The 26,525-nt window shown below is 36.6% G+C and overlaps 1 protein-coding gene across 1 annotated transcript in view; it reads left to right on the forward strand.

Annotated features, from left to right (window-relative positions):
* LOC150089378 (poly(A) RNA polymerase gld-2 homolog A-like) overlaps positions 1–26,525 on the forward strand; it is a 191,111-nt gene that overhangs the window by 104,595 nt on the left and 59,991 nt on the right. Inside the window, exons 7-8 of the mRNA XM_090368554.1 lie at positions 6,198–6,264; positions 18,052–18,128. Coding sequence (XP_090224680.1) covers positions 6,198–6,264; positions 18,052–18,128 — 144 coding nt within the window. The remainder of the gene's footprint in view (positions 1–6,197; positions 6,265–18,051; positions 18,129–26,525) is intronic.

The raw sequence follows: 26,525 nt of genomic DNA on the forward strand, positions 1-26,525 counted from the left end.
GAACAAGTATGCCACAGAAAGGGAAATAATGATTGAAGGAGTAATTGAAAAGGTGGAGTCATATACTTATCTGGGACAAGTTATTAGCTGTAATAATGATAAATGGCTGGAAGTCAATAGAAGAATAAATTTTGTATGGATAGCATTCAGGAAATATAGTCACATACTGAAGAGCAATATCCCAGTTTGTCTGAAATGTAAAATAATGAACCAATGTATTCTCCCCACCATGACTTATGGAAGTGAAACTTGGGCACTCAGCAAAAGAATGGAAGAAAAGCTGAGAACTACACAGCGAAGAATGGAACGAATTATATTGGGAATCAGACTGTTAGATAAGAAGGGAAACACATGGATTAGGCAGCAAACTCAAGTAAAGGACATTCTTATCAAAACTAAAGAACTAAAATGGTCTTGGGCAGGACACATAGCTCGAAGACATGATGACAGATGGACTAAGAAAATAACAGAATGGTACCCAAGAGGAGCTAGAAGAAAACCTGGAAGACAAAGGCGGAGATGAATAGATGAAATTCATGAGTTTTTGGGTAGTAAATGGATGGCCAGTGCTCAAAACAGAAGGAACTGGAAAGATGCTGGAGAGGCCTTCATCCTGCAGTGGATTGAACATGGCTGATGATGATGATGAGTGGAGTAGTACTCGGTGTAGTGGAGAATGAAAAAACCTTGGGAATAATTGTGCAGTCAGATCTGAAGTTTTCAGAGTAGTGAACACAAGCTGCTAGAGCAGCTCATAGGGTCTTGTCAATGATATACAGGAACTTTTCTAGCAGGGATAAGGAGGTTATTATCCCTTTTTTATAAGATAATGGTCATTGAATACTGCATACAGGTCTGGAGACTCATTTTAAGAAGGATGTAGAGCTGCTGGAATGAGTACAGAGAAGGGCAATGAGATTGGTGATTGGCACAAAGGGGTTCTCTTACCAGTAAATTTTTAAGTTCTGCAAATTACAGTGTCTGGAGATTAGGCACCTGCAAGGTGATTTGATTGAAGTGTATAAGGCTTTGAATGGTTTGAGCAAGTTCAATGCTGATGGGATTCTTCCTTTTTACTTTTTATTTTTACCTCCTACTCAGATTACACACTTGAGGGGTATAAATTCAAACTGAGGAAAGTCAGTTGCAGAATGGATGTGCAGAAATTTCACTTTATTCAGTGAGTTGTTGCTGGAACAAACTTCCATCTGTTGTTATGTAAGCTGATAGTTTAAATAGATTCAAGGAAGAACTGGACAAATGCATAATGCAAATATATGCAAAATATGATTTATCATTGAGGTGGAACATTCTTTATGCAACAAGCATTTTCATGTCAATATATTAACCATTTTAAAAAATAAACACTAGTATTTATCCACATGTTTTATCATATTTTTTGTGCTCTTAACTAGTCTTGTTGCTCCTCTTGGCACACTTTCTAACATATCTATGCTTTTTCTAAAATGAGGTTTCCAAACTGTATGCCATATTTCTCATATGGCCTAACCATTACCTGTATACAATGAGATATTGGCAAAGTCTCTGTATATTATTAACAGAATACTATTAGTCGTTCTAGCAGCCTGTTTGCACTGCTTATAGAAACTTCATGTAGGACTGTACGTTATCTGTCTTTTTCCTTTTACATTGAGTTTGTCGCCTCCGTAGCCAGGTGGGCAGGAGCGGCAGTGCATAGCACACGCTCCTTGATTAGACTGTGGTTCGAGCCCGTGACCACCAAATACGGAGGATGCAGAAAGGTCAGGGAATGACCACTGCATATCCCCGGAGCAATATGGCCTTAGTTGCTAATGCTCCTAAAAACCAAATAACAAACAACTAAATTTACTGTTTACAGTGTGACATATTAAATGTTTATTTTCAGTTTAACACTGAGATAGACTCTGAATCCTTACATAGAATTTTGTAAATTTTTATTTTTACCAATGTCTTTCACTGAATTGTTGAATGTGTAATTAGTTCAGACTGTGAAGTGTGCAACAGACCATCAGGGGCAGCCAAATGTGTGCTGGATTTTATATAGGTTATGGGCAACCTTTCTCCACAAAAATGCTTAGAAGAAAGCTGAATAAAGCCTCATACCATGGCCAGGTTGCTGTACTAAAACTGCTCATTACATTTGTCAATGATTATCTGCATTTCCAGTGGCATCAGGAGATAAGGCTATGGATTGCTTATCAGTAGTGGAATATGATATAGTCTTGGTGAGTCATCTTTCATCTTTTTTTTTTTTTTTTTTTTTTTTTTGCAGTGAATAGATGTACACAAGTGTAGCAACAGCCAAAAGAACTTTCCTTCTTGGATTCCCTTATTGCAGTAGATAAGGGGATCAGGCTATGCGGGTAAATGCGTCAGTGATAAGAACATGCCTTATCACTGGTACGAACTGTGTGACCACTTTAAATGATCATCTATACCTCATGCTATAGCACTTCTACCCGGCTAGGGCTTGTCTTCCATGATTACAATGCTATGTCTCATAGAACCACATCAAAGTTGCAGTATCTGCCATGTCCCCAGTAACCTGGCATTAATCACATAGAATATTTGTGAAAATTTCTGAGGTTGCCACCTACAGCAGATGTTTGTTACTATCCAACTTGCAAAAATTGGTGGCTTTCCTTGTGTTACTAGATTCCTGTTTCTCAGTCTTGTGGATTCTGCATGATGCCAGATCATTTGTCATCCTGGCTGCACATGGTGGACCAATAATGTACTGACTGACTGTTTCCATTATTGTCTACTGTGTTCTCTCTCTCTCTCTCACACATTCACACACCATGGATGTACATGGTTGACAGAATATTGTGTTTGTGTGTGTGTGTGTATATATATATACACACACCCATGTGCATGGCAGACAGAATATTTTTGTGTGTGTGTGTATATATATATACAGGGTGTTCACTACCAGTGCGACAAACTTGCAGGAGGTGTAGGGAGCACAAAGATGAATCGGAATCACATAGCATTGCAGGGTCCGAAATGCCTTCATCATGCGGTAGAGGACGTTGAATGGGAGGTTGCGTGAACAGCGATCCCGCCGGAAGTCAGCATTTGCGAATCGGTTCCCGAGGCAGTAGGATGGACGAGTATTCAAACATTGAACTGGCCGACATGCACCTTGCGTATGGAGCTGCGGACTGTAATGGGCTCTGCGCTTGTACCAGGAACGTTTCCCGCACAGGCGTGCTCCTCATCATACAATTTTCGCACGTGTGCACAGAAGGTTACATGAGACTGGTTGTTTCACGAGAGGTACCATGAATCGAGAGCGAACGACGAGGACGCCAGACAATGAGGAGAATGTCCTACGTCTTGCAGAAGGCAGTAAGAGTACTCGAGCAATAGGCCAACGATTGGGTATTTCCCAATCCACTGTATGGAGGATACTGTCAACAAACCAAATGAGTTCATACCATCTGCAACACATCCAATCATTGGAGCCTGCAGATTATCCACTCCGGAGGACTTTTGCTACTTGGTTTCTTCAACAGAAACGGTTCGCAAATGCTGACTTCCAGCAGGATCGCTGTTCACGGTACTTCCCGTTCAATGTCCTCTACTGCATGACGAAGGCATTTTGGACCCTGCAATGCTATGCGATTCCGATTCGTCTTTGTGCCCCCTACACCTCCTGCAAGTTTGTCGCACTGGTAGTGAATCACCCTGTATATATAAACATATGTGAAATTATGTAGAAAAATATGGAATTTGCAAAATAGAAAAAGAGTATCAGAACAGATTAATGCCATCAAAATAATGATTGAACATTACATCAGTCTGTAAAACATATATTACATTATTTATTAAATTGAATACCAAGGGAATTATACAACTGATGAAATTTAATAAGAATTATGGGATGTAAGTATTATGGGTGAAAAAATATACCTATAAGGCCATAGTGCCAAGTATTTAGGTAACCTATGTTGGACTTCATTGTTGTACGCTATAAATAAACACACAAATTATAATAAAATAATAAAAATAAAATGATGTAGCAAATCATTGATTAATGGATACATTAAATGGAATGTTAACTAGTGCTAGCACCACTTGATACATCCTATCAATAATTGGCTGAGGCTGTTTGTTTGCCAGTTTGTCTAGGTTCAAATATACTAAGAATATAATTTAAATACTCTAATATAATAATGCAGTATATGTTAAATTTAGCAGGAAAATGGCATAATAACTGCTAGCCTGACAGATAGCAGTAAAAAAATAATAATAAAATAATGGAATTGAGTACCAACTATTAATTTTTATAAGTGCAATTTATTTATGTAGTGAAAAAGAGAAAGGCTTATGTCAAAATTAAGGCCAATAGGAGGAGGAGGAATAAGGATAGCAATAGACCTCAATTTCCCTCAAATTGCTCTAATAGATTTTGAGGTATAAAAATTTAGAGTTAGCAAGCTGAAAGCAAAAATGTAGAAACAGCATATTATATACATACTTCAGATTTACCAGGAGTATAACTGCCCGACCTTTTAGTACATTATTTATTAAAATGAATACCAAGGGAATCATATGACTAATGAAATTTAATAAGAATTATTGAATATAAGTATTAGGGGTGAAAAAATATACCTATAAGGCCATAGTGCCAAGTATTTAGGTAATATATGTTGGACTTCATTGTTGTACTCTATAAATAAACACACAAATTATAATAAAAATAAAATGATGTAGCAAATTATTGATTAATGAATATATTGAATAGAATGTTAAATAAACACATAAATTATAATAAAAATAAAATGATGTAGCAAATTATTGATTAATGAATATATTGAATAGAATGTCAACTAGTTAAATGTTAACTAGACAAACTGGCAAATGGGAAACAGATAGCCTCAGCCAATTATTGATAGGATGTATTTCCCTAGTTAACGTTCCATTCAATGTATCCATTAATCAATTTTTGCTACATCATTTTATTTTTATTATTTTATTATAATTTGTGTTTATTTATAGGGTACAACATAGGTTACCTAAATACTTGGCACTATGGCCTTATAGATATATTTTTTCACCCCTAATACTTATATTCCATAATTCTTATTAAATTTCATCAGTTGTATAATTCCCTTGGTATTCAGTTTAATAAATAATGTTTTATATATATATATATATATATTTGAATAATGGCTTTAAAAGTTATAATGAAATGAAATAAAAAATAAATATAAAGCTATTATTAGAGGCAGCAAAATGCACATCCTCCACATGATGCCCAGTACATAATTAATATAAAAATAAAAATCAATACATATGCCAGTAGCATGGCAAAACTGTAGAGGGAAAAATTAACATAAAAATTAAATCAACAGGGAAGGGTTTTTTTTTTTTTAGGAGCATTAGCAACTAAGGCCATATTGCTCCGGGATATGCGGTGGTCATTCCCTGACCTTTCCGCATCCTCCGTATTTGGTGGTGACGGGCTCGAACCCCGGTCTAATCAAGAAGCGTATGCTACGCACTGCTGATCCTTCACAATTACGGAGGCACCTACAGGGAAGGGAAAAGTAAAGGTAACAAGACTGAATCTGTAGCCAAAAGTCTCCAGATAATTTATAAGTTCAATTAATAATAAATCCATTTTAAATTTAAAATATAAAGCCAATTATGTAATAATTTAGTGGCACCCCCTTGTAAGATACCAGTTCTGAGAGACGTGAAATATCACCAAAACGGGACTAAAAGGAACTACTAAAATAAAACAAAGTAACAAAATAATAGACTGACCATTATGCCCCATATCGATGGAGGACCATGAGGCTAATAAATTTACCATTATTAGCCTCATGGTCCTCCATCGATATGGGGCATAATGGTCATTCTATTATTTTATTACTTTGTTTTATTTTAGTAGTTCGTTTTAGTCCCGTTTTGGTGATATTTCATGTCTCTCGGAACTGGTACCTTACAAGGGGGGTGCCGCTAAATTATTACATAATTGGCTTTATATTTTAAATTTAAAATTTTTATGTTAATTTTTCGCTCTACAGTTTTGCCATGCTACTGGCGTATGTATTGATTCTTATTTTTATATTAATTATCGATTTATATATATATATATATATATATGCATAAAATACATGTGTATATACGTATGTATTGTAAATTCCCCATTTCTGAAAACTGACATTTTTGTATAATTCTAGGCTTCATTAAATGCATTGATCTGATAAAGGCCAAAGTACCAATACTAAAATTTACCGATAGACATAGGTAAGTATAGAAATCATGGAGATGATTGATTTAACTTATATAACCATTAGTTTAATTCAACTAATATAATGTAACAGCATTTTTTAAAGTTTTTCTGTCATTATGTAATTTTAATGCTATTCCTTATAGTAATGTCATGTTTCTTAGCATTATATTGGTAATAAAAATGAAATCTCTCTATATGAAATAGAAAAAATTGCACTATTCATTTTATAAGAAATTGATTTAACAATTGTTGGATACCATATCATTGAAAAAAAAAGTCAAAACATTCATCATTTTGCTTTTGTTATGTTTTGTTACTTTAGTGCTGTATTTAAGTGTAGTGGCACCAGGACTATCATGATTGCAGAGGTTGGAAATGTTAATATGTCCAGTAGCATAACTAGGATTGTTGAATCCTGTAGCCAAATATTAGAAATTCATTGTCCTTTTCAGTTTTAATTTTTCAATAAATTAAACTGGCAAATTTATTATTTTTACTTCTACTAATATGCCAGCTGCTTGCAGTCAATTTTTATGTGTAGATTTCAAAAATAATTCTTAAAATTTAACATGTACTATTTCTATAGATCGTTGACTTTACCCATATAATACATAGACTCAGTGACCACTGAATTGTGACCACCCCATCCGTAGTGGATTATGCCACATAGCTTGCAGTATAAAAAGCCAAACAGCTTTGTATGCTAGAGCAGTAGTAATTTGCATCTGGTTGTGCAAGTAACAGTGATGAAGTAGCAGTTATAGGATGTAATAAAGATATCACAGTGTTTCAAACAGGCATGATTGTGGGAACTCATGTGTTGAGTATTTCCATATTGGAAACAGCGCATTTTGTCAGTTGCTCACAGCCCACTGAGGTTAAGGTGTACAAAGAATGGTGTCAAACGGATCAAACTACCTCACCAACAGAACTGTAAAGGATTACGCAAAGTAGATGTTTCTGGTGAGTGAAGGGTGCAGTACGTTGTACTGGCCCAATGGCAGTCACTGTGTGACAGTTGACATCGGAATACAATACGGGGAAATGCAAGTACGATATTCCAATTGATGATGTGCCACACACTCAGATGTATGGGGTTCTACAGCAGAGATGACCCAAAAGACACCCTCTCCTTACTGCTGATCATTGCCAATGGTGAATGCTGGTGGTGCATTCACCACCAGCTGCTGATCATTATCAATGGTAGTGCCAACAATGCACTGGTTGGACACTGGAGGACTGGAAATAAGTGTGCTGGACAAATGAGTTCAAATACCTGGACTCTTGTTGCTTGCACCACATGTTGATGGATCCTTTTGTATGTGGCACAAGCAACAAGAGCCCATGGACCATCATGTATGGTGCCCACTGTCCAGGCAGGTGGCAGTTGCTTAATATGGGAAATGTTTTGCTGGCAAGAACTAGGACCTGGTGTGTGTGTGTGTGTGTGTGTGTGTGTGTGCGCGCGCGCGCGCGCGCACGCGCAGCAATTCACTGGTGAGGTCTACTGGCAGCTCTTAGGAGACCTTGTGCTTCCTGCCATGTTTCATTTTTTCCCAGACAGAAACGGGATCTGTCAAGGTGATAATATGCCATATCATCGGGCCTGCACTGTGCATAAGTGGTTTGAGGAACACTGTGAAGATATCACTCATCTTGATTGGCTTCCAAATTTGCCTGACTGCAGTCAACTTGTGGGATGTTTTGGAACTGGAAGTGAGGTATATGAACATGCAACCGATGCTGTAAAAAGCATTGTAGATAGTACGATTGCAGATTCCTATGGTCTTTACAATTCTAGTGGAGTAAATGCCATGATTAGCAGCTGTTATCCATGTGGACGATGTCCCAGCATGGTATTAGATAGGTAGTCATAATTCGGTGTCTCCTGAGTATATATCTCTTACTACAATTTAGGGACGTAGATACGATCTACTTCCCTAAGTAGAAACTGATCTGTTGTATTACCTGGAAATAATAATGTTTGCATGTGTTCATAACCCCGGGGGCTCACATCTGGTGAGTATGGGCTTGGCACACCCAGGGTCCTGAGCTGGATATCATCATTCTTCTCTTTCTTGGCGATTCCCTTCTACTTTTGACTCTCTCTCTCAGGGTTACTCAGGAACTTTTTTTTTTCCTGGTGCAGCATAAGCCTCAGGCTTCCTTGCATCATATGGATATTAATAATAATAATAATAAATGGGAGTAATGTTGGAGAGGGTTAAGCTGTTCAACCTTGCATGTCTACCTCTGACCTCTCCCTCTTTCAGTTACTGAAAAGTAACTGAAAACCATTGAGTATGTATACATTTTTTTCTGTGTATCTATTGCATATTGTTTGTTTTTCTTAGTATTGTATTGTTAAAATTTTTAAGCAGAAGCAAAAGAAGTGTCTGAATCATCCTGACAATTTCTGCTATGTGGGTGAACAGTTTACAACAAACTTAGAGGGGAAATATCTTTATCACTTCCATATTCTCTGTACTTTGGTTGCAAGAGTGGCAATCAGGAAAACACTTGAGCTCCACATATGTGCTATATTACCTGCAACATGCTATATATTTACCCATTCTAGCATCACTCTACCCACCTGTGTATCAGAATACGGCAGACTGACAGCCCTTTTTCATGAAACTTTAATGCCTCCTATGCTTATTTTTTAAATGACATTTATTTTTATTTACATTTCCTTTTTTTTTTTTTCTTTTTATTTAAGGAGTAAATACGTTCAGTAAATGAGTAAATCACTGAATTATATCTGCAGGCCTGTTCATTCTCCCACCTCATCTACGGCCTTTCCTTGATAACTTACAGTAGTGTACTAATAGAGATTATAAAGGAAGTTTCTTTCATCACAAGTGATTCACCTTCCATGTGTTATGGCTGTGTCCCGTAGCAAAATTTTGCAACCTACCACACCCACACCCACATTGGTAACAACAAAGTGATGCGTCCGATTACTATCGGCATAAGAGAAATTTTTCAACTTCTGTTCCTATATGCAAAATATCATTCCTTTGGGCTGTTTAAAAAATTTCCAATCTTGTACATGATTTTTTATTTAATTTATATTGGATCTGTTTATATACAAAAAAGAGTGCTGCACTTTCCTTTGGCTGAAAATGCATTGTCACAGCATTTAATTTTGACCAACGACCCAAGAGGATGCCAGCTATTAAAAAAAAAAAAAACTAATAACATAACTAATAGTATAACATAACTAATAATAATATAATATAATAATATAACTAATAATAATATAAACTACTAATAACTAATAGATAAAATAATAAAATTAAAGAGAAAATGAAAAGCAAGCAAAAAACAAAAAAAAAAAAATTATTGGATAATCCATGTATTTTTATTTCTTGATGAATAGTTAAATTTTTTTTATTTTAAATTATTTTCTGATGAAAACTAGAAAATGATATAATGCCAGTGTGATCATGTCCTGGAAGAGGAATATAAAAAATAATTCAGTTTATGGCAAATGTACACATTTCATAACCAATCCCGACAGCAGCAAACTCCATACCTTGTGAAGGGAGAATCAATTAATGCAGTGGTGTCAAAATGCAGACCATAGAGAATGTAGAATGGCAAAAACTGCTAAAGGCAATTAAAGTATGCCTTGGAATTTGCATAACAACGGGGTACTTATTAGACAAAAACAAAGCTTTGTTTCTGTAACGCAGTGGGAATGTGTACTTTTCTTTCTTTTAAAATTAAAGTTTACATTGCAATTGTTGGTTTCATTGTAAAGTTATTTGAAACTTTACATCACAATTGGTCTAATTTCAGAAGGCACTACTGTCCAACTCTTAGCATTGCTGCTTACCATTAATATGTCATACAATTTCTTCATTATAAGAAGATTACAGGAATTGTCTTTCTGAAAAAAACTGCAGTATTGAATGTTGATGCATTTTATTCTATAATTAGACTTTTTTACTTTGCAGTATCAAATGGTGATCGAAAAGGGAGATCTTTCGTTTGTGTTTGCTATTTAAACGAAAATAATTTGCTACAGCATAGCTAAGTAAGAATATCACCCTTTGTAAAAGAGTCTGGTATGTCTTTTAGTCACTGCTACCCCCACCCAATAAACATAAAGAAGAGTGGGGAACAAGTGCTCCTACAGCAGAACAACCACCATCAACTATATGGTATCACACAGCAATTACTTCCTCCCCCACCCTCATGAAGGAAGAACTTGGAACAACATGTGCAAACAGATATTTTGTTTCAAACAGTTGAAAATGAAACTTAGGGCAAATAAACTGCTTTACGATGTGATCCACTATTATGTTAGCATTAGTAGAGGCATTTGATGCAAGAAAGCAAGCTTATGCAGCATCAGCCAAAAAAAAAAATAAAATAAAATACATAAATAAAAAATAACCACTTCCACTTCACCCCTCTGTTCGTTCGAAATACCTGTCCAGCTGAGCCTTAAACTTATTTAGGCTGTCAACTTCCACGACAAGGGATGTTCCACCTACCAACCACCCGCTGGCTAAAGGCAAATTTCTGCACATCTATCCTACATCTGTCTTTCCTCAATTTGAATTTATGCCCTCTCAGGTGATTATTCTGAGCAACAGGAAGAATCCCATAAGCATTGAGCATGCTCAAACCATTCAAGGCTTTGTACACCTCTATCAGATCACCTCGCTGGTGCCTAGTCTCCAGACACTGTAATTCGCAAAACTTAAGCCTTTCTTCGTAAGAGCACCCCTTTGTTCCATTCACTAATCTTGTTGCCCTTCTCTGTACTCGTTCCAGCAGCTCTACATCCTTCTTGAAATGAGGCCTCCAGGCCTGTATACAGTACTCTAGGTGTGGCCTGACCATTGCCTTATACAAGGGAATAATCACCTCCTTATACCTGCTAGAAAAATTCCTATATATCACCATGAGCTACTCTTGCCGCCTGTCTGCACTGCTCAGAGAATTTCATATCTGCCTGCACAATTAACCCCTCAGGTCCTTTTCATTCTCTACCACTGTCAGTGTGGTACCACAGATTTGATACTTTGCTCTGGGGTTGCTGTTTCCCATATGTAGTACTTTACATTTGTCAATGTTAAACTTCATTTGCCACCTCTCCAGCCCATCTGCTCAACCTTTCCAGATCCTGTTGCAGCAGCATAGTGTCAGTAGTGTCCTTGACAACCCTGCCAACCTTCGTATCGTCTGCAAACTTGGACATTAAGCTTGATATACCATCATCAATATCATTTATAAATACAGAAAACAATAAAGGACCCAATACTGAACCCTGAGGGACTCCATCGTGGACTAATAACATTAGTCCACGATGAGCAGTGTCCATTGATTCCCACTCTCTGTCTTCTCCCCCTCAACCACCCCTTTATCCATAGCAGCAATTTGTCTCCAATGCCACACTGCTCCAATTTGTGCAGCAGTCTTCCATGTGCAACAGTATCAAAAGCCTTTCTAAGATCCAAGTATATAATATCAAAGTTATTCCCTGCATCCAGTTCTTTTGTGACTGCATCATAGTATCCAATCAAATTGGTCAGGCAAGACTTCCCCTTAACAAAACCATGCTGTGTCCGAGCTATAACTGAAGTCTTGTCTAGATGATCCTGCAGTGCTTCTTTAACCAGTGCCTCCATTAATTTTCCGGAAACAGAAGTTAAACTCACAGGTCTATAATTACTTGTGTCTGCCTTTGATCCTCCCTTGTGAATTGGGGTCACATTTGCACATCTCCAGTCCATGGGTACCTCCCCTGAGTCCAAGGAAGCTCTCGTAATTATGGCTAAGGGTTTGCTTACTTCTTTTGCTGCCTCCTTTAATATAACTGGATAGATCCCATCCACCCCAGGTGCCTTTCTTGTGTTTATCTTCAACAATTTCTCCTCCACTTTACTCCCAGTTATTTCAAGATTCTGTAGCTTACTGCTAGAGTTGAATACACCTCTGGCATTCCCCTCGCTGAATAACTCCTCATGTGTGAATGTCGATGCAAAATATTCATTTAGTTTGTTAGCTACCTGAGCAAGGTCATCAACAGTTGACCCATCGATATCAAGTGGACCAATCTGATTCATCCCCTTCCTTCTAGAGTTTACATAAGTAAAGAACTCTTTGCTGTTTTTCTTCGCATCCCTTGCCAAGGATCTCTCGTAATCTGCCTTTGCCTGCCTAACCTCCTTTGTAACTTGGTTACAGATCAACTTGTATCTATCATAGGCTTCTGTGTCACGTGATAATTTGTATGTATCCCATGCATTTTTCTTCTCTGCCATATGCCTCATTAGTTCATCTGACATCCATTTAGGCTTAAATGGATGTCAGGTGTTGATATGAGAATAGTAATAATATTTGCCATATAGTGCAAGGAAATCACAGGCTTTTGCTGCATTCCCCCCTCCCCCCCCTCCAACAAAAGTAGATAGGAAAATACAAATTATGTGCTTCCCTCCTCACATAAGTAACTACCCAGTTGACCATTGAATTTATTCAAACTGTCAGCCTCAACTACCTGTGAAGTCAACTTATTCCAACAATCGACTCACTAGCTAAAAGAAAACTTCCTACAATCTAGTATAAATCTGCAATCTACACCTCTTCCCCTGTAATTTGAATTTATTGTCCCTAGTTCTGGAATTCTTTTATAATAGTGAAAATTCCACCTTCATTCATTTTACTAACCCCTCTCAGAAACTTATAAACCTCAATCAGGTCATTACCTCTTGGGTGCCTAGTAGCCAAGCTCTGTAGTCCACATAATCTGTGTCTTTCTTTTTGTAAGGACACACTTTTTTTTCTGATCTCACCATGTGAGTTGCCCACCTTTGGACTCTTTCAAGAAACTCTTTTTTTCAGATGGCAGGCATGACTTAGCAAAAGTTGACTCATGTCACAAATATAGATGATAATAAAATTTATTATTTTTGTTTCAAAAAAATGAAAAAGAAGTTAATCTTTTGCTTTCTTTTGGTGAAAACAAGAGATAAGTACAAACATATTAGTTCCATGGCTAATGTGGAGAGTTTACACACAATTGCCAATAAAATGATGTGTGTCATCAATCCCACTTAGCAGTTCTATGGAGTGGGTGGGTGGGTGGGTGCGTGTGTGTGTGGGGGGGGAGAGAGAGAGAGAGAGAGAGAGAGAGAGAGAGAGAGAGAGAGAGAGAGAGAGAGAGAGAGAGAGCAGCAACTGGAAATATGAAAATTAATGCGCGCGTGCACACACACACACACACACACACACACACACACACACCGAAATTAAATTGCTCACAATAAAAAAGCTAAATTAGGACCTCGTATATTCATATTAAAAATTAAGGAAAAAAATAGGTAAATTTTATTTTAGGCTAATGTGGGTTTAAAAGATATAAATAATTAAAAATCTTAATATAAGATTTTTATTATTTATTTTGCATGTGTTTTAATTTCACTTGCTGTGGACCCAAAATCCAGAAAGCTTCTGGTTCCAAGATTTCTGAACAAGGGGTCCAGTAGTGTGTGTTGAACTTAGGATATTGTGTGTTTTTAAGGCAATCTGGTTGCTAGCATAATCACAACAGATTTTAATTTTATATAGTGTAGATTTCAGATCGCAACTTTACTTTGATGAATAAATTTGAGCTAAGTGAATGGTATTGACCTAGCTCAGATGCCCAGAATTTCAGCAAGTGATCTAATGCACCCCTCCTTCTCCCCCATGTCCCAGAACCATCTTGAAAATGTACTTTAGACACTTTACAGTGTGATATAGATACTCCACAATGCAATCACCACAATGACAATATTAGATCAGTCAGAGTTTGATTCATAATTGTTCGAGTGCTTGGGTAACTTGTTCCTTACCATATATGGCGAAGAAGCAGAACCTACTAATCCAATACTGCTGTCCTCTGACCATTGGTATCTTCATCTGTTGACATCTCACTATATTTTGTACATCTCAATATTTTACTGCACTATTCCCATCTCATGCTTTCTTATCACACTATTGCTAAATACTAAGGTGGATACCCAAGGAGAGTGACCAGTCGAGTATTACAAAAAAGAAATACTATTGTTCATTTTATTGGAATAGTATATCATAAATTAAATGTATGTACAGATTCATTTCCATAGCTGAAGTTAACCTGTAGGTTGTAGAATACCTAAAGAAATAATAAATATAAACCATAATTTAATATAATATATTAAATATAAATATAAAGCAAAATATAAAGCATTGTTAACAGGAGAGATGGCTTCTACAGGGATGGGATACACTTAAATAGAAAGGGTGCAAGAATATTTGCTGATGATATCGAGGCAATGTTAGGTGAGTCGGAAAACTGCTAGCTTGGGGGGATTAACAGTAGCCGCAGGCGGAGGTGGAAATGATTCTTGCATTGCTTCTATTGGAATAAGCAGCAGCCTGGAAAGCCAGTTGCTGAGGATTTCAGGAACTCCTGGGGATCATGAAACAAGTAAATACATGGGCTGTGTTAGAGTAACTAAGAGTAAGAACAGGTGCATGTACACCAATGCTAGGAGTATAGTAAATAAACTTGATGAATTTGAAGTGCTGGTTAAGACATCGAAGGCAGATATTGTTGGGATTTCAGAAGACGTGGTGCCGCTCAGATATAAAGAATGCAGAATTGAAATTTGGGAAGTACAATGTGTATAGAAAGGATAGACAGGTAGGAAGGGAGGAGGGGTTATGCTGTTAGTTAAGAAAAACATAAAATCTAAGGAAATGAGTCTAGTTGACATAGATGCAATGTTAAGTCAGTTTGATGTGACATAAGCACTGGAAAGCAAAAATTAGGTTAGGGGTTTGTTATAGGCATAATGATTCTGAGTACAATGAACAATTATACAGTGAAATAGAGTAAATCAGTGTCTTATACTGGGAGATTTTAACTTAATAGATATAGACGGAAACCTGTGGGTTGGTCACTTGCACACTAGCAAGCCTTTTGTGGTTTTATTAGATGATTGTTTTCTACAGCAGCATGTTAGAGAGGCAACAAGAGGGAGTAACACTCTTGATCGAATATCAGCAATGATTATTCATGCATTAAGAATTTACAGATAAAGGAACCACTAGGTGGAAGTGATCACAGTGTACTGATGTGGGATTTACTTAAAGATGTAACAACCATCAGGTGTAAAGGGAAGGGTTTTTGCTTTCGTAAAGGCGACTACAGTGGTTTCAGAGGTTTTTAGGTTCTGTACAGTGGGACCAACTGATGATGTTACCAACAGCAAATTGTAAATGGGAAGCATTCAAGGAAGTAATTTTGGAAGCTGCTGGGCTTTTTGTTCCAACTGAGAAATACTGCTCTAGGTTCAGGCCCAGATGGATGTCAGATGAACTAATGAGACATGTGGCAGAGAAAAAAAATGAATAGCATGCACATAAATTGTCAGGCGACACAGAAGCCTATGGTAGATACAAGCAAGTCTGTAATCAAGTCACAAAGGAGGTTAGGCAAGCAAAGGCTCCTGGCACACTATAACCTTGCTGTTTTTGCGCCACAAAAAATCAAAATCAAGCAAAGGCAGTTTATGAAAAATCTTTGGCAAAGGATGCAAAGTCTTCTTTACTTATATAAACTCTAAAGGGAAGGGGGTGAATCAGATTGATCCACTTGATATCAATGGTTTGACTGAAGGTGATCATTCTCAGATAGCTGCTGAACTAAATGAGTATTTTGCATCTACATTCACACATCAGGAGTTATTCAAGGAGGAGAGGGCCAGATGTTTATCAGACTCTAACAGGGAGTTAAATAATTTTGTAATAAGTGAGAGCAAAGTGGAGGAGAAATTGTTTTGGTTTGACTGTAGGTGATCATTCTCAGATAACTGTCTAACTAAATGAGTATTTTGCATCTACATTCACACATCAGGAGTTATTCAAGGAGGAGGGGGCCAGATGTTTATCAAACTAACAGGGAGTTAAATAATTTTGTAATAAGTGAGAGCAAAGTGGAGGAGAAATTGTTGAAGTTAAACAGAAGAAAGGCAGCTGGGGTGGATGGGATCTATCCAGTTGTATTAAAGGAGGCAGCAAAGGAAGTAAGCAAACCCTTAGCCATAATTATGAGAGCATCCTTGGACTTGGGGGAAGTCTCCACGGACAGGAGATGTGCAAATGTATCCCCAATTCACAATGGGGGATCTAAGGGTGACACAAGTAATTACAGACCTGTTAGTTTAACTTCTGTTTCAGGGAAAAAATGGAGTCACTGGTTAAAGAAGCATTGCAGGATCATCTAGACAAGACTCCAGTAATAATTCAGACATCGCATGGGTTTGTTAAGGGAGAGCCTTGTCTGACCAATTTTATTGGATACTATGGTGTAGTCACAAAGGAACTAAATGCAATAAATAATTTTGATATCATATACTTGAATTTCAGGAAAGCTTTTCATTCTGTTGCACGTGGAAGACCATTGTATAAATTGGAGCAGTATGCCGTTAAGGGCAAGTTGCTACAATGGATAAAAAGATGGTTAATGGGAGAAGACAGTGGTGATCAATGGGTACTGCTCTTGGTGGACTAATGTTATTAGTGGTGTCTCTCAGGCCCATTGCTGTTTTGTATATTTATCAATGATATTGATGAAGGTATATAAAGCTTATTGTCAAAGTTTAGAGACAATACAAAGGTTGGGTAGGTTGTTAATAACAGTAATGACAGTATGCTGCTGCAACAGGATCTGGAAAAGTTGGTTAGATGGGCTGAGAAGTGGCAGCTGAAGTTTAACGTTGACAAATGCACAGTACTGACTGTGTATGGGTAGCAGTAACTCCAGAGAAATTTACCATGTGGTGTTACACTCAGGGTAGTGGAGAATGAAAGAGACCTGGGGGTAATTGTGCAGTCAGATATGAAGTTTTCTGGACAGTGCAGACAGGCTGCCAGAGTCATGGGATCTTGTCAATGATATACAGGAATTTTGTGAGTATGAATAATGAGGTGATTATCCCCTTATATAAGGCAATGGTCAGGCCACACCTTGAGTACTGCATACAGGTCTGGAAGCCTTATTTTAGGAAGGATGTAGAGTTGCTAGAATGAGTACAGAGAAGGGCAACAAGACTTGGGAATGGAACAAAGAGGTGCTCTTATGAAGAATCTGCAAATTTCAGCTTCTGGAGACTAGGCACATGCGAGGTGATCTGATTGAGGTGTATAAGCCTTGAAGGGATTGAGCAGGCTCAATGGGATTCTTGCTCAGATTACAAACCTGAGGGGGCATAGATTCAAATTTAGGAAAGGAAGTTGTAGAATAGATGTGCAGAAGTTTGCCTTTAGCCGGCGGGTAGTTGCTTGCTGGAACAAACTTCCATCTGTTGTTATGGAAGTTGATAGCTTAAATAAATTCAAGGCAGAGCTAGACAAACATTTGGAATGAATGGACCAGTGAAGTGGAATGATTTTTTTTTTTTTTTTTTTGGCTGATGCTGTATTTCTTTCTTGCATCATACTCACACTCTCATATTGCTTCATATACTATGAAGCAATATGAGAGTGTGAGACTTGAATAGGCTGATTTTCACTATATAAATGAAAGAAAGGAGGATGACTTCATGCATGTATATTAAAAATAAATCTCTGTAATGTTGTGTACATTTAGATAATGTATTTTTATGTTTCCTTTATATTGTAGAGTAATAACTGTTTAAAAATATTAATATATCTTTGAATTTATTTTTTTTAAATATAACCTCCCTGAAATTATACCTTTTGCAAGTATCACTTGAAGATTGAATAGATTAAAACTTCATATGTTAATCTTTCAGTGGTGTACAAGTAGACCTCAATGTTAACAATGCAGTAGGTATTTGGAATACCCATCTTATAAAACATTACTGCCGTTGTAAGTATCTTGAATATAAATTTCTTGACATTTCTTATAAGAACCATATGAACTAACTTATATACATAAAAATTGTGAAGAAATCATAAACATTTTAATTCGAAGAATTTGAATTTTGGTAAATTTATTTAATTTTGGGCACATTCAAAAAAAAGTTTATACAATTTATTTCTATAAATAAAAATTTTCTATTTTTATTTATATAATTTATTTTCGTTATTTATAATTTATTTTTATTATTAATAATTTATATAAATTTTTAATAAATTTTATATTATAAATTCTTTATATAAATAAATTTTATAAAATAATTTGTTTAGTATAAAGGATATGGAATTCTGTTGAGAAAAGTACTCTAGGTTTCAAAATAAGAAAAAAAATTCCAAAAAATTTTGTCCATTTGGCTAAAAAGACTATCTCAGAGTAAATGAATACAAAGTATTCCACAAAACTGTACTGATGACTGATTGTTTTAAGTGGTGTTCCTCAACTTGGATACAAGGTATTTCACAAAACTATACTGATGCCTGATTGTTTTAAGTGGTGTCCCTGAACTTATGCAAAATACTTATGCAAAAAAAATATTGTTGCACAAATGCTATATGGTTACAAGTAATTCACCACTAAATTATGTATAGGAGGAGATGTAGATTTAAGTTACAGAAGGATGATTACAGACTAGATGAAAGAACTTAGCCAAAAGGTAATTGGCTTTTGGAATAAACTTCCACTTTGTGCCTTGTTAAAGTGGGATGCTTCTGTGAGTATAAGTGGAATATAAAGTGGTTCTTGAGGTTGTCACAGACATTCTCTCAGATATGCCAGACAAGCTGTACATGCTACCTGGGAGTCTAAAACGCTGATGGAACTGATATTGGGTGACATTCAAGTCAAGTGGACACCCAATTTTGGCAAAGTCCGGTCTGTGACAGCTAAATCCTCTACTTGCACCTTCACAATGGTAGGATTGTTAGTAATCCTGGGTATAACCTCCATGCACAAGCACACTGTGGGTGACCACCCAGGTGTGAACCAACGTAAGCAGGGGTCGAGGTGCGGCGTCCACACCACATGAAGGAATACCGCCCCTCTGTGTTACCAGGCAATTCATGGTGTATTCAATAGTAAGAAATAGGTGGTAGATGACTCATCAACCAGTGCAATACCACCACTTTGCTTATTGGAGGCTTGAAGTGGTGGAATCCATGTTTAGTCTCCAGAGCTAATTTCCGGTCACCCCTTCCCCATCTCTTCCATCATGCAGTATGACTGATGACTTTTGAGCTTATGATGGACATCATGGCGCGATCCAGTCTTCGTTACATTTCGAGGGTACAGCTCTAAAACAGTGTTTGCAGGCTGGCCGCTAGTTAGTACACCGGACCGAACCTATTGGTAACTCTTTAGAAGGCTTCCGGATCAGCCAGTGTATAATCTTGCTACCTCTACTCTGCCAGATAGTGACTGGAGGGAGTCCGAGTAGTGTGTATGTGGAGGCATTGTCGAGGCCATGGTATGTCAAGGATCTGGGTATATTCTTACCATGTGTACGCCATATCCAAAAATTTCATTACTTCATACAGCATGTCCCACTCACTTTTTCTTACTATTGAATACACCATGAATTGTCAAACTAATAGAGTAAGCTTATCTGAGAAAAGATCTAAACCTCCCAAACACTTCGTAGTTCATTTCACAAATATATGTGGTCTCAATTCTAATCTCAACAACGTCCATTTCCACTTACAGTCTGCCAAACCCCATGTTGATTCAACTACTGCTCATCTCAGATGCCCAAATTATTTTCTGTATGATTCCTTTCACCTCAAAGGTGGTACTTGTGCATATGTCCTTTCCGATATTCCCTTAAAATCTCTCTATCGCATTGTGTCAAATTCATCTGTTGTCTCTACCGTTTTCCCAACTCCACTAATCACTTGGAGCTTTTTGACTTCCTCTCTTTGCAACTTTCCTAACAGTGAGGTAATTTTCCTTGTTGATTTTAATGTTCACAACACCAGCTAGCTTCTGTTTTCTAGTCACACTGACCCAGCTGGTCGAGATGCTGAGACTTTTGCAATTACTAATGACCTTGCACAGATCGTTCATTTACCTACAAGAATACCGGACAATCCTAACCATACAACCAACACACTTGATCTTTTTCTCACAAACAACCCTTAGGCATCTCCGTAGCCAGGCGGTCAGGAGCAGCAGTGCATAGCACAAGCTTCTTGATTAGACCAGGGTTCGAGCCCGTGACCACCAAATATGGAGGATGCGGAAAGGTCAGGGAATGACCACCGCATATTCCCGGAGCAACATGGCCTTAGTTGCTAATGCTCCTAAAATCCAAATAACAACAAACAACCCTTCTAAGTACACGGTCAAAATGAGTGATTGTTTAGGCACCTCAGATCACAACTTCGTGATTGTCTCTTCTCCAATGGAGCCTTTATCTCATGGTTATTCCCAACCTTGTATTGTTTGGCATTACAAGAATGCAAAATGGGATGACCAGCGATATTTCTTTTCCTTGGTCGGATTACTGTTTCAAAACTTCTGATGTTAATGTTTGTTCAGATCATGTCAGTGAAATTATTCTAGTAGGAGTGGAATCCTTCATTCCACACTCCACTTTAAAATCTAGTCCTTTATCTAACTCTTGATTTTCCAATAAATGTGCTAAGGCTGTTCAAGAGAAGAACATTGCATATCGTAATTGGCTTGTTTCCAATTCTTCAGTTTCATTTTCTGTCTACACCAAAGTTCGCAACAATTGTAGAGCAGTTATTGTCAGACCAGACTAGATTTTGAACAGGCTAAGAGTAGAAAACTTGTTTTTTCTTGCCCTAATGGTAGCCGAGCATTCTGGTCTCTTGCTAAAGCTATCGGCCGCAACGTTTGCCCATCTCTGCTCCCATCTCTGTCAAAACCAGATGGTTCTGTTGTCACTTCGGCCAAGGATAAAGCTGACCTGTTAGCATCCCATTTTTCTTCCAACTCACGTATTAATGATCTTGGTATAACACCTCCCACTATTCCTAGCACGCTCCATTCAATGCTTCTTGTGGTCTGCTGTCAAGAGGTTGTCAGAAGGATTTTGACGAATCTTGATTCTAAGAAAGCTCTAGGCCCTGATGGTATTTCTCCACTTGTTTTCAAAATCTGTGTCCCCTGAACTTACTCTTGTTCTTTGCTACCATTTTTCACTTACTTATTCCAAAGGTGTTTTTCCTTCTGCTTGGAAATTTGCTCATATCCAGCCAGTTTCTAAAAAGGGTGACAAATCCCTCCCATCCAATTATCATCCCATTGCAATTACTGCTACTCTTTCTAAAGTAATGGTGAAATCGATTAACTTTCCATCTGATCAATGTCCGACAATATGGATCCTGTCAGTGTCAATCCACTGGTAATATTCTGGCTTATGTTACTCATTTATGGACAAATTCAATGGAAACGTTTGGTGAAACACAAGCAGTTGCTCTTGACATCTCAAAGGCTTTCAATCAAGTTTGGCATAAAGGTCGTCTAAACAAGCTTCCATCTTATGGTTTGCCAACTGTTTTTTAACTGGTTATCCAGTTTTCTTTCTGATTGCTTACTGAAGGTGATGGTAGATGGCTCTCTGTCTTCTAACTTCTCTGCTAATGCTGGTGGGGGAAAGAACTGAACCTTGGGGGTTCAGTTCTTTCCCCTACTCTTTTCCTCTTGTATATTAATGACCTTCTTCCACTGACTGGAAACCCTATCCCATAGTTTTGCCGATGATAGCACATTGCATTCCACTTTCCAATTTGAGAAATCTTGCCCTGCTCAATCAGCTTCAACTTCTCGAATATCCGCTACCAATTCCTTAAATGCTGATCTCCAGTGGGGCAAAAACAACTTAGTTGATTTCAATTCTTCTAAAATTCAGTCTTGTCTTATATCTTTCAAAAATGATTCTTCTGCTTCTATGCTTATTTTTGGTGACACTCTGATTTCTAGGCAAGATGATATATCTCTTTTGGAGATTACCCTGACTTCTCATCTCTTGGCACAAGCACACTACAAATATTGGTTCCTCTGCATCTAAAAAACTTGGTTTTCTCTTTTGCTCTCGGCATTACTTTTCTTCCAAACGGCTGTTTACTCTGTACAAATTGCAAATCCACCCTACCATGGAATATTTTTCCCAAAACCTCTCTCAGCCTTCTTGATTCCATTCAGAAGTGGGCAGTTAGGGTAATGACTCCTTTCTAACAGTCTCTCCACTTGCTGTCTCATAGATGTATTTTTTCTGCTGCATGCCTTTTCTACAGATACTTCCATGGGCTCCGTTCTTCTGAATTGGCTTCTATAATTCCCGCTGTCTCTTTCAAAACAGTCCGAACACGTGCCACCACCAGCCAACATCCATTTACTGTCCAACTTCAAACTCACAAAACCAACTTCTCATCTTCTTCGTTTATTCATTCAACTGCCGTTTTCTGGAACAACTTTCCTTCATACGTATTTCCTGAAAATTACAGTCTACAGAAGTTCAAGTGTAATGTCAATAAATATCTTCTTTTGTCTTCTCAACTTTCAACCCAAGCATGGTACTAAGTACTATAGGTTTAATACCTCTCGTGTTTGGGGTTTTAATTAAGAAAAAAAAAAAAAAAAAAAATGGATAAATGATTGGAAAAACTAATGAAACATATGCAAATTACACACAGTAGTGTTTCTTTATATACATGGTTGATGCTATGTACACTTTGTTTTCAGATCCCATCAGAGACTAGTATAATCTAGTTAAATCAAGGTTACACTTTTCCCTCATGACCACACTTGTTCAAACATAATATGCAATAAAAATCATATAAATTAGCAAACAAACTATTGCCCAACTGACTAACCATGTCAACTACTCTGAAAAGGAGATATTATGAAATAGAAATTTTTAGATTGTGCTGCTACTGAGGAAAATGGAAACTATATTAAAAAAAATTTAGAAAATGGTTATTTAAAAGTTCAGTTAGTTGATTTGAATTTGTACTGAAGCAGCTAAATCCATGGAGCATCGGTATATTATGTCTGTAAATTGTTCCTTTATGGTCAGTTTGCCTATTTTGCTGATAAAAAAAAAAAAAAAAATCTAGATTTTGGGAGGAAAAAAATTTGCCATATGCCTGAGATAGATTAACTTTGTACAAATGCAAAAAACCCATAATGATTGCACCCCTTGAGACAGAATTTGCCCCTAGACATTTTCAAAATGACATGGAAAGTCCACAGTTCTAATCACAATGTTAGAAGGGGAAAGTCAAAAAATGAGTGCATATTGCTGGAGTCATACCATAATCTTTTTAGTGGATATTGAATTTAAGAATACATCTTATTAGTATTCATTTCCTTCATGTAAAAAAAATGTGTTGAAATGGTTTGTAGGCTGGAATTGGTATGCTGAAATGCTTACTGACTTCAGTAAAAGTAGATGTATTGACAGAATCAGTTCAAATGTAACATATGTAAAAAATTTTCAAAAAAGTTTTTGAAAGTCTGCTTTACTTGGTATTTTTTATGAATTTGGGTATGCTGATTTTGAACAAGACCTTAGTTTTTGCATATCATCAGTGGTTTTCCCATAAATGAAAGAAAAGTAAATATACAATACTTAAAATATTTATTATTATAAATAATAGTATATAATATACTATTAGTGCATATTGATGAATACTCTATTCTGTACATAGCAGTATTAATCTTTCCTACAAGTAAACAAGCTAAAAAAATTGATTTGAATTGTGAAGTCATTTCTACAATATGAGAGATGCCGAAAGGTGTGCAAGATAATACTTAAATAAAATATAAATGCTCAAGGCATAATAGATTGAGTTTAAAATACACTATAAAATATAGGTGTAAATACATCATAGCGAACTCATAATGAAAAACTACATAAGTAGTGCAAAGGCATCGATTTAATTGTATCTCATATTGTGACTTTACACTACTTATGTAATTTTTCATTTATATTTTATTTAAGTATTATCTTGCACACCTTTTGGCATCTCTCATATTGTAGAAATAACTTTCCAACTGGATTGGCATGATTGCAACATTAGGGTACCTGCCCACCCACTGAGGATAGGGGGCGCCTCCATAGCCAGGTGGGAAGGAGCAGCAGTGCGTAGCACACGCTTCTTGATTAGACCAGGATTCGAGCCCGTCACCACCAAATACGGAGAATGCGGAAAGGTCAGGGATTGACCACCTCATATTCCCGGAGCAATATGGCCTTAGTTGCTAATGCTCCTAAAAGCCAAATAACAACAACCACTGAGGATAAGCCAACAAGCCTTGAAATGGTAAGGCTTGTTGGCAAGTATTCCAATATTTCAATTCTCAGTCTTCTCTGTTAGTGAAGCGTTACTTATTTGAAGTAGTGCAATACATGGTAACTCATTGTGAAGGTAGTCACAAAATGAGAAATAATTAAATCGATGTCTTTGCACTACTTATGTAGTTTTTCATTATGAGTTCGCTATGATGTATTTACACATATATTTTATAGTGTATTTTAAACTCAATCTATTATGCCTTGAGCATTTATATTTTATTTAAGTATTATCTTGCACACCTTTTGGCATCTCTCATATTGCAGAAATAACTTTCCAACTGGATTGGCATGATTGCAACATTAGGGTACCTGCCCACCCACTGAGGATAGGGGGCGCCTCCATAGCCAGGTGGGAAGGAGCAGCAGTGCGTAGCACACGCTTCTTGATTAGACCAGGATTCGAGCCCGTCACCACCAAATATGGAGAATGCGGAAAGGTCAGGGATTGACCACCTCATATTCCCGGAGCAATATGGCCTTAGTTGCTAATGCTCCTAAAAGCCAAATAACAACAACCACTGAGGATAAGCCAACAAGCCTTGAAATGGTAAGGCTTGTTGGCAAGTATTCCAATATTTCAATTCTCAGTCTTCTCTGTTAGTGAAGCGTTACTTATTTGAAGTAGTGCAATACATGGTAACTCATTGTGAAGGTAGTCACAAAATGAGAAATAATTAAATCGATGTCTTTGCACTACTTATGTAGTTTTTCATTATGAGTTCGCTATGATGTATTTACACATATATTTTATAGTGTATTTTAAACTCAATCTATTATGCCTTGAGCATTTATATTTTATTTAAGTATTATCTTGCACACCTTTTGGCATCTCTCATATTGCAGAAATAATTTCACAACTCAATTGGCATGATCGCAACATTAGGGTACCTGCCCACCCACTGAGGATAGGCCAACAAGCCTTGAAACAGTGCCATCTGGGCGGTGGTGCCCACTGAGAATAAGTAACAATAGTATTTTAGTGAAGCTTTACTTATTTGAAGTAGTGCAATACATGGTAACTCATTGTGAAGGTAGTCACAATGTGAGATACAATTAAATCGATGCCTTTACACTACTTAGGTAGTTTTTCATTATGAGTTCACTATGGTGTATTTACACCTATATTTTATAGTGTATTTTAAACTCATAATCTATTATGCCTTGAGCATTTATATTTTATTTAATAGTATATAACAGAGCTTTGGTGCTCAATACATTCTACGTTGATACCAATATTTGTAGAAGAATAAGAGAAATTTACTTCAGTATAATATGTAGAACTCTCTAGAAATTTAAAATGAATAAAAGATTAATACAAAATGATTACAGTAAAAAATCAACTGAACAAAATTCAAAAACAATTTTTTAAAAAAATTTGATTAAAAAATCAGTTAAAGTTAAACGTAAATTTTGAAAAACAGTTTTCCTTCCTGAAGCACAATGCTTTTCGGCCATGTGTCGTGATTACAGGAATGGAAATTCCTGTGAGGAAGGAAAACTGTAAGTCTGCCTCAGGAAGGAAAACCGTTTTTCAAAATTTACGTGCAACTTTAATTGATTTTTTAATTATTTAATTTAATTTTTTTTTTTCAATTTTAGTTAATTTTTAATTGTGTTCAACTGTTTTTTTTACTGTAATCATTTTGCGTTAATCTTTTATTCATTTTAAATTTCTAGATAGTATCATACGGAAGTGTTCTATGTATAATATTGAGGTAAATTTCTCTTATTCTTCTACAAATATTTTATTTAAATATTTGATAAATAGAAATTCATGGTGTGAAAATTGTGAATATTTATTTTAGTTATTTGAAGTGGATATAAATCTGACAAAAATTGTATTTTCTGAAAAAAAATTTATATACTTAGGTTAAAAAACATAACCTAATGTACTTAGGTTTCCTAATCTTCTGTAATAGTATTGTAGCTTTGTTTCTGTTCCATTCATTGGAAACAGTTGGAGTAAATTCTGCTACATCTTGATTAATTTCTTAAAGGCCTTTTCATTGGGAAAATGTAGTTAACTG

The sequence above is a fragment of the Mastigoproctus giganteus genome, chromosome 2 (assembly GCF_048544385.1).
Source record: "Mastigoproctus giganteus isolate SK-2022 chromosome 2, ASM4854438v1, whole genome shotgun sequence".
Classification (NCBI taxonomy): Eukaryota; Metazoa; Arthropoda; class Arachnida; order Uropygi; family Thelyphonidae; genus Mastigoproctus; species Mastigoproctus giganteus.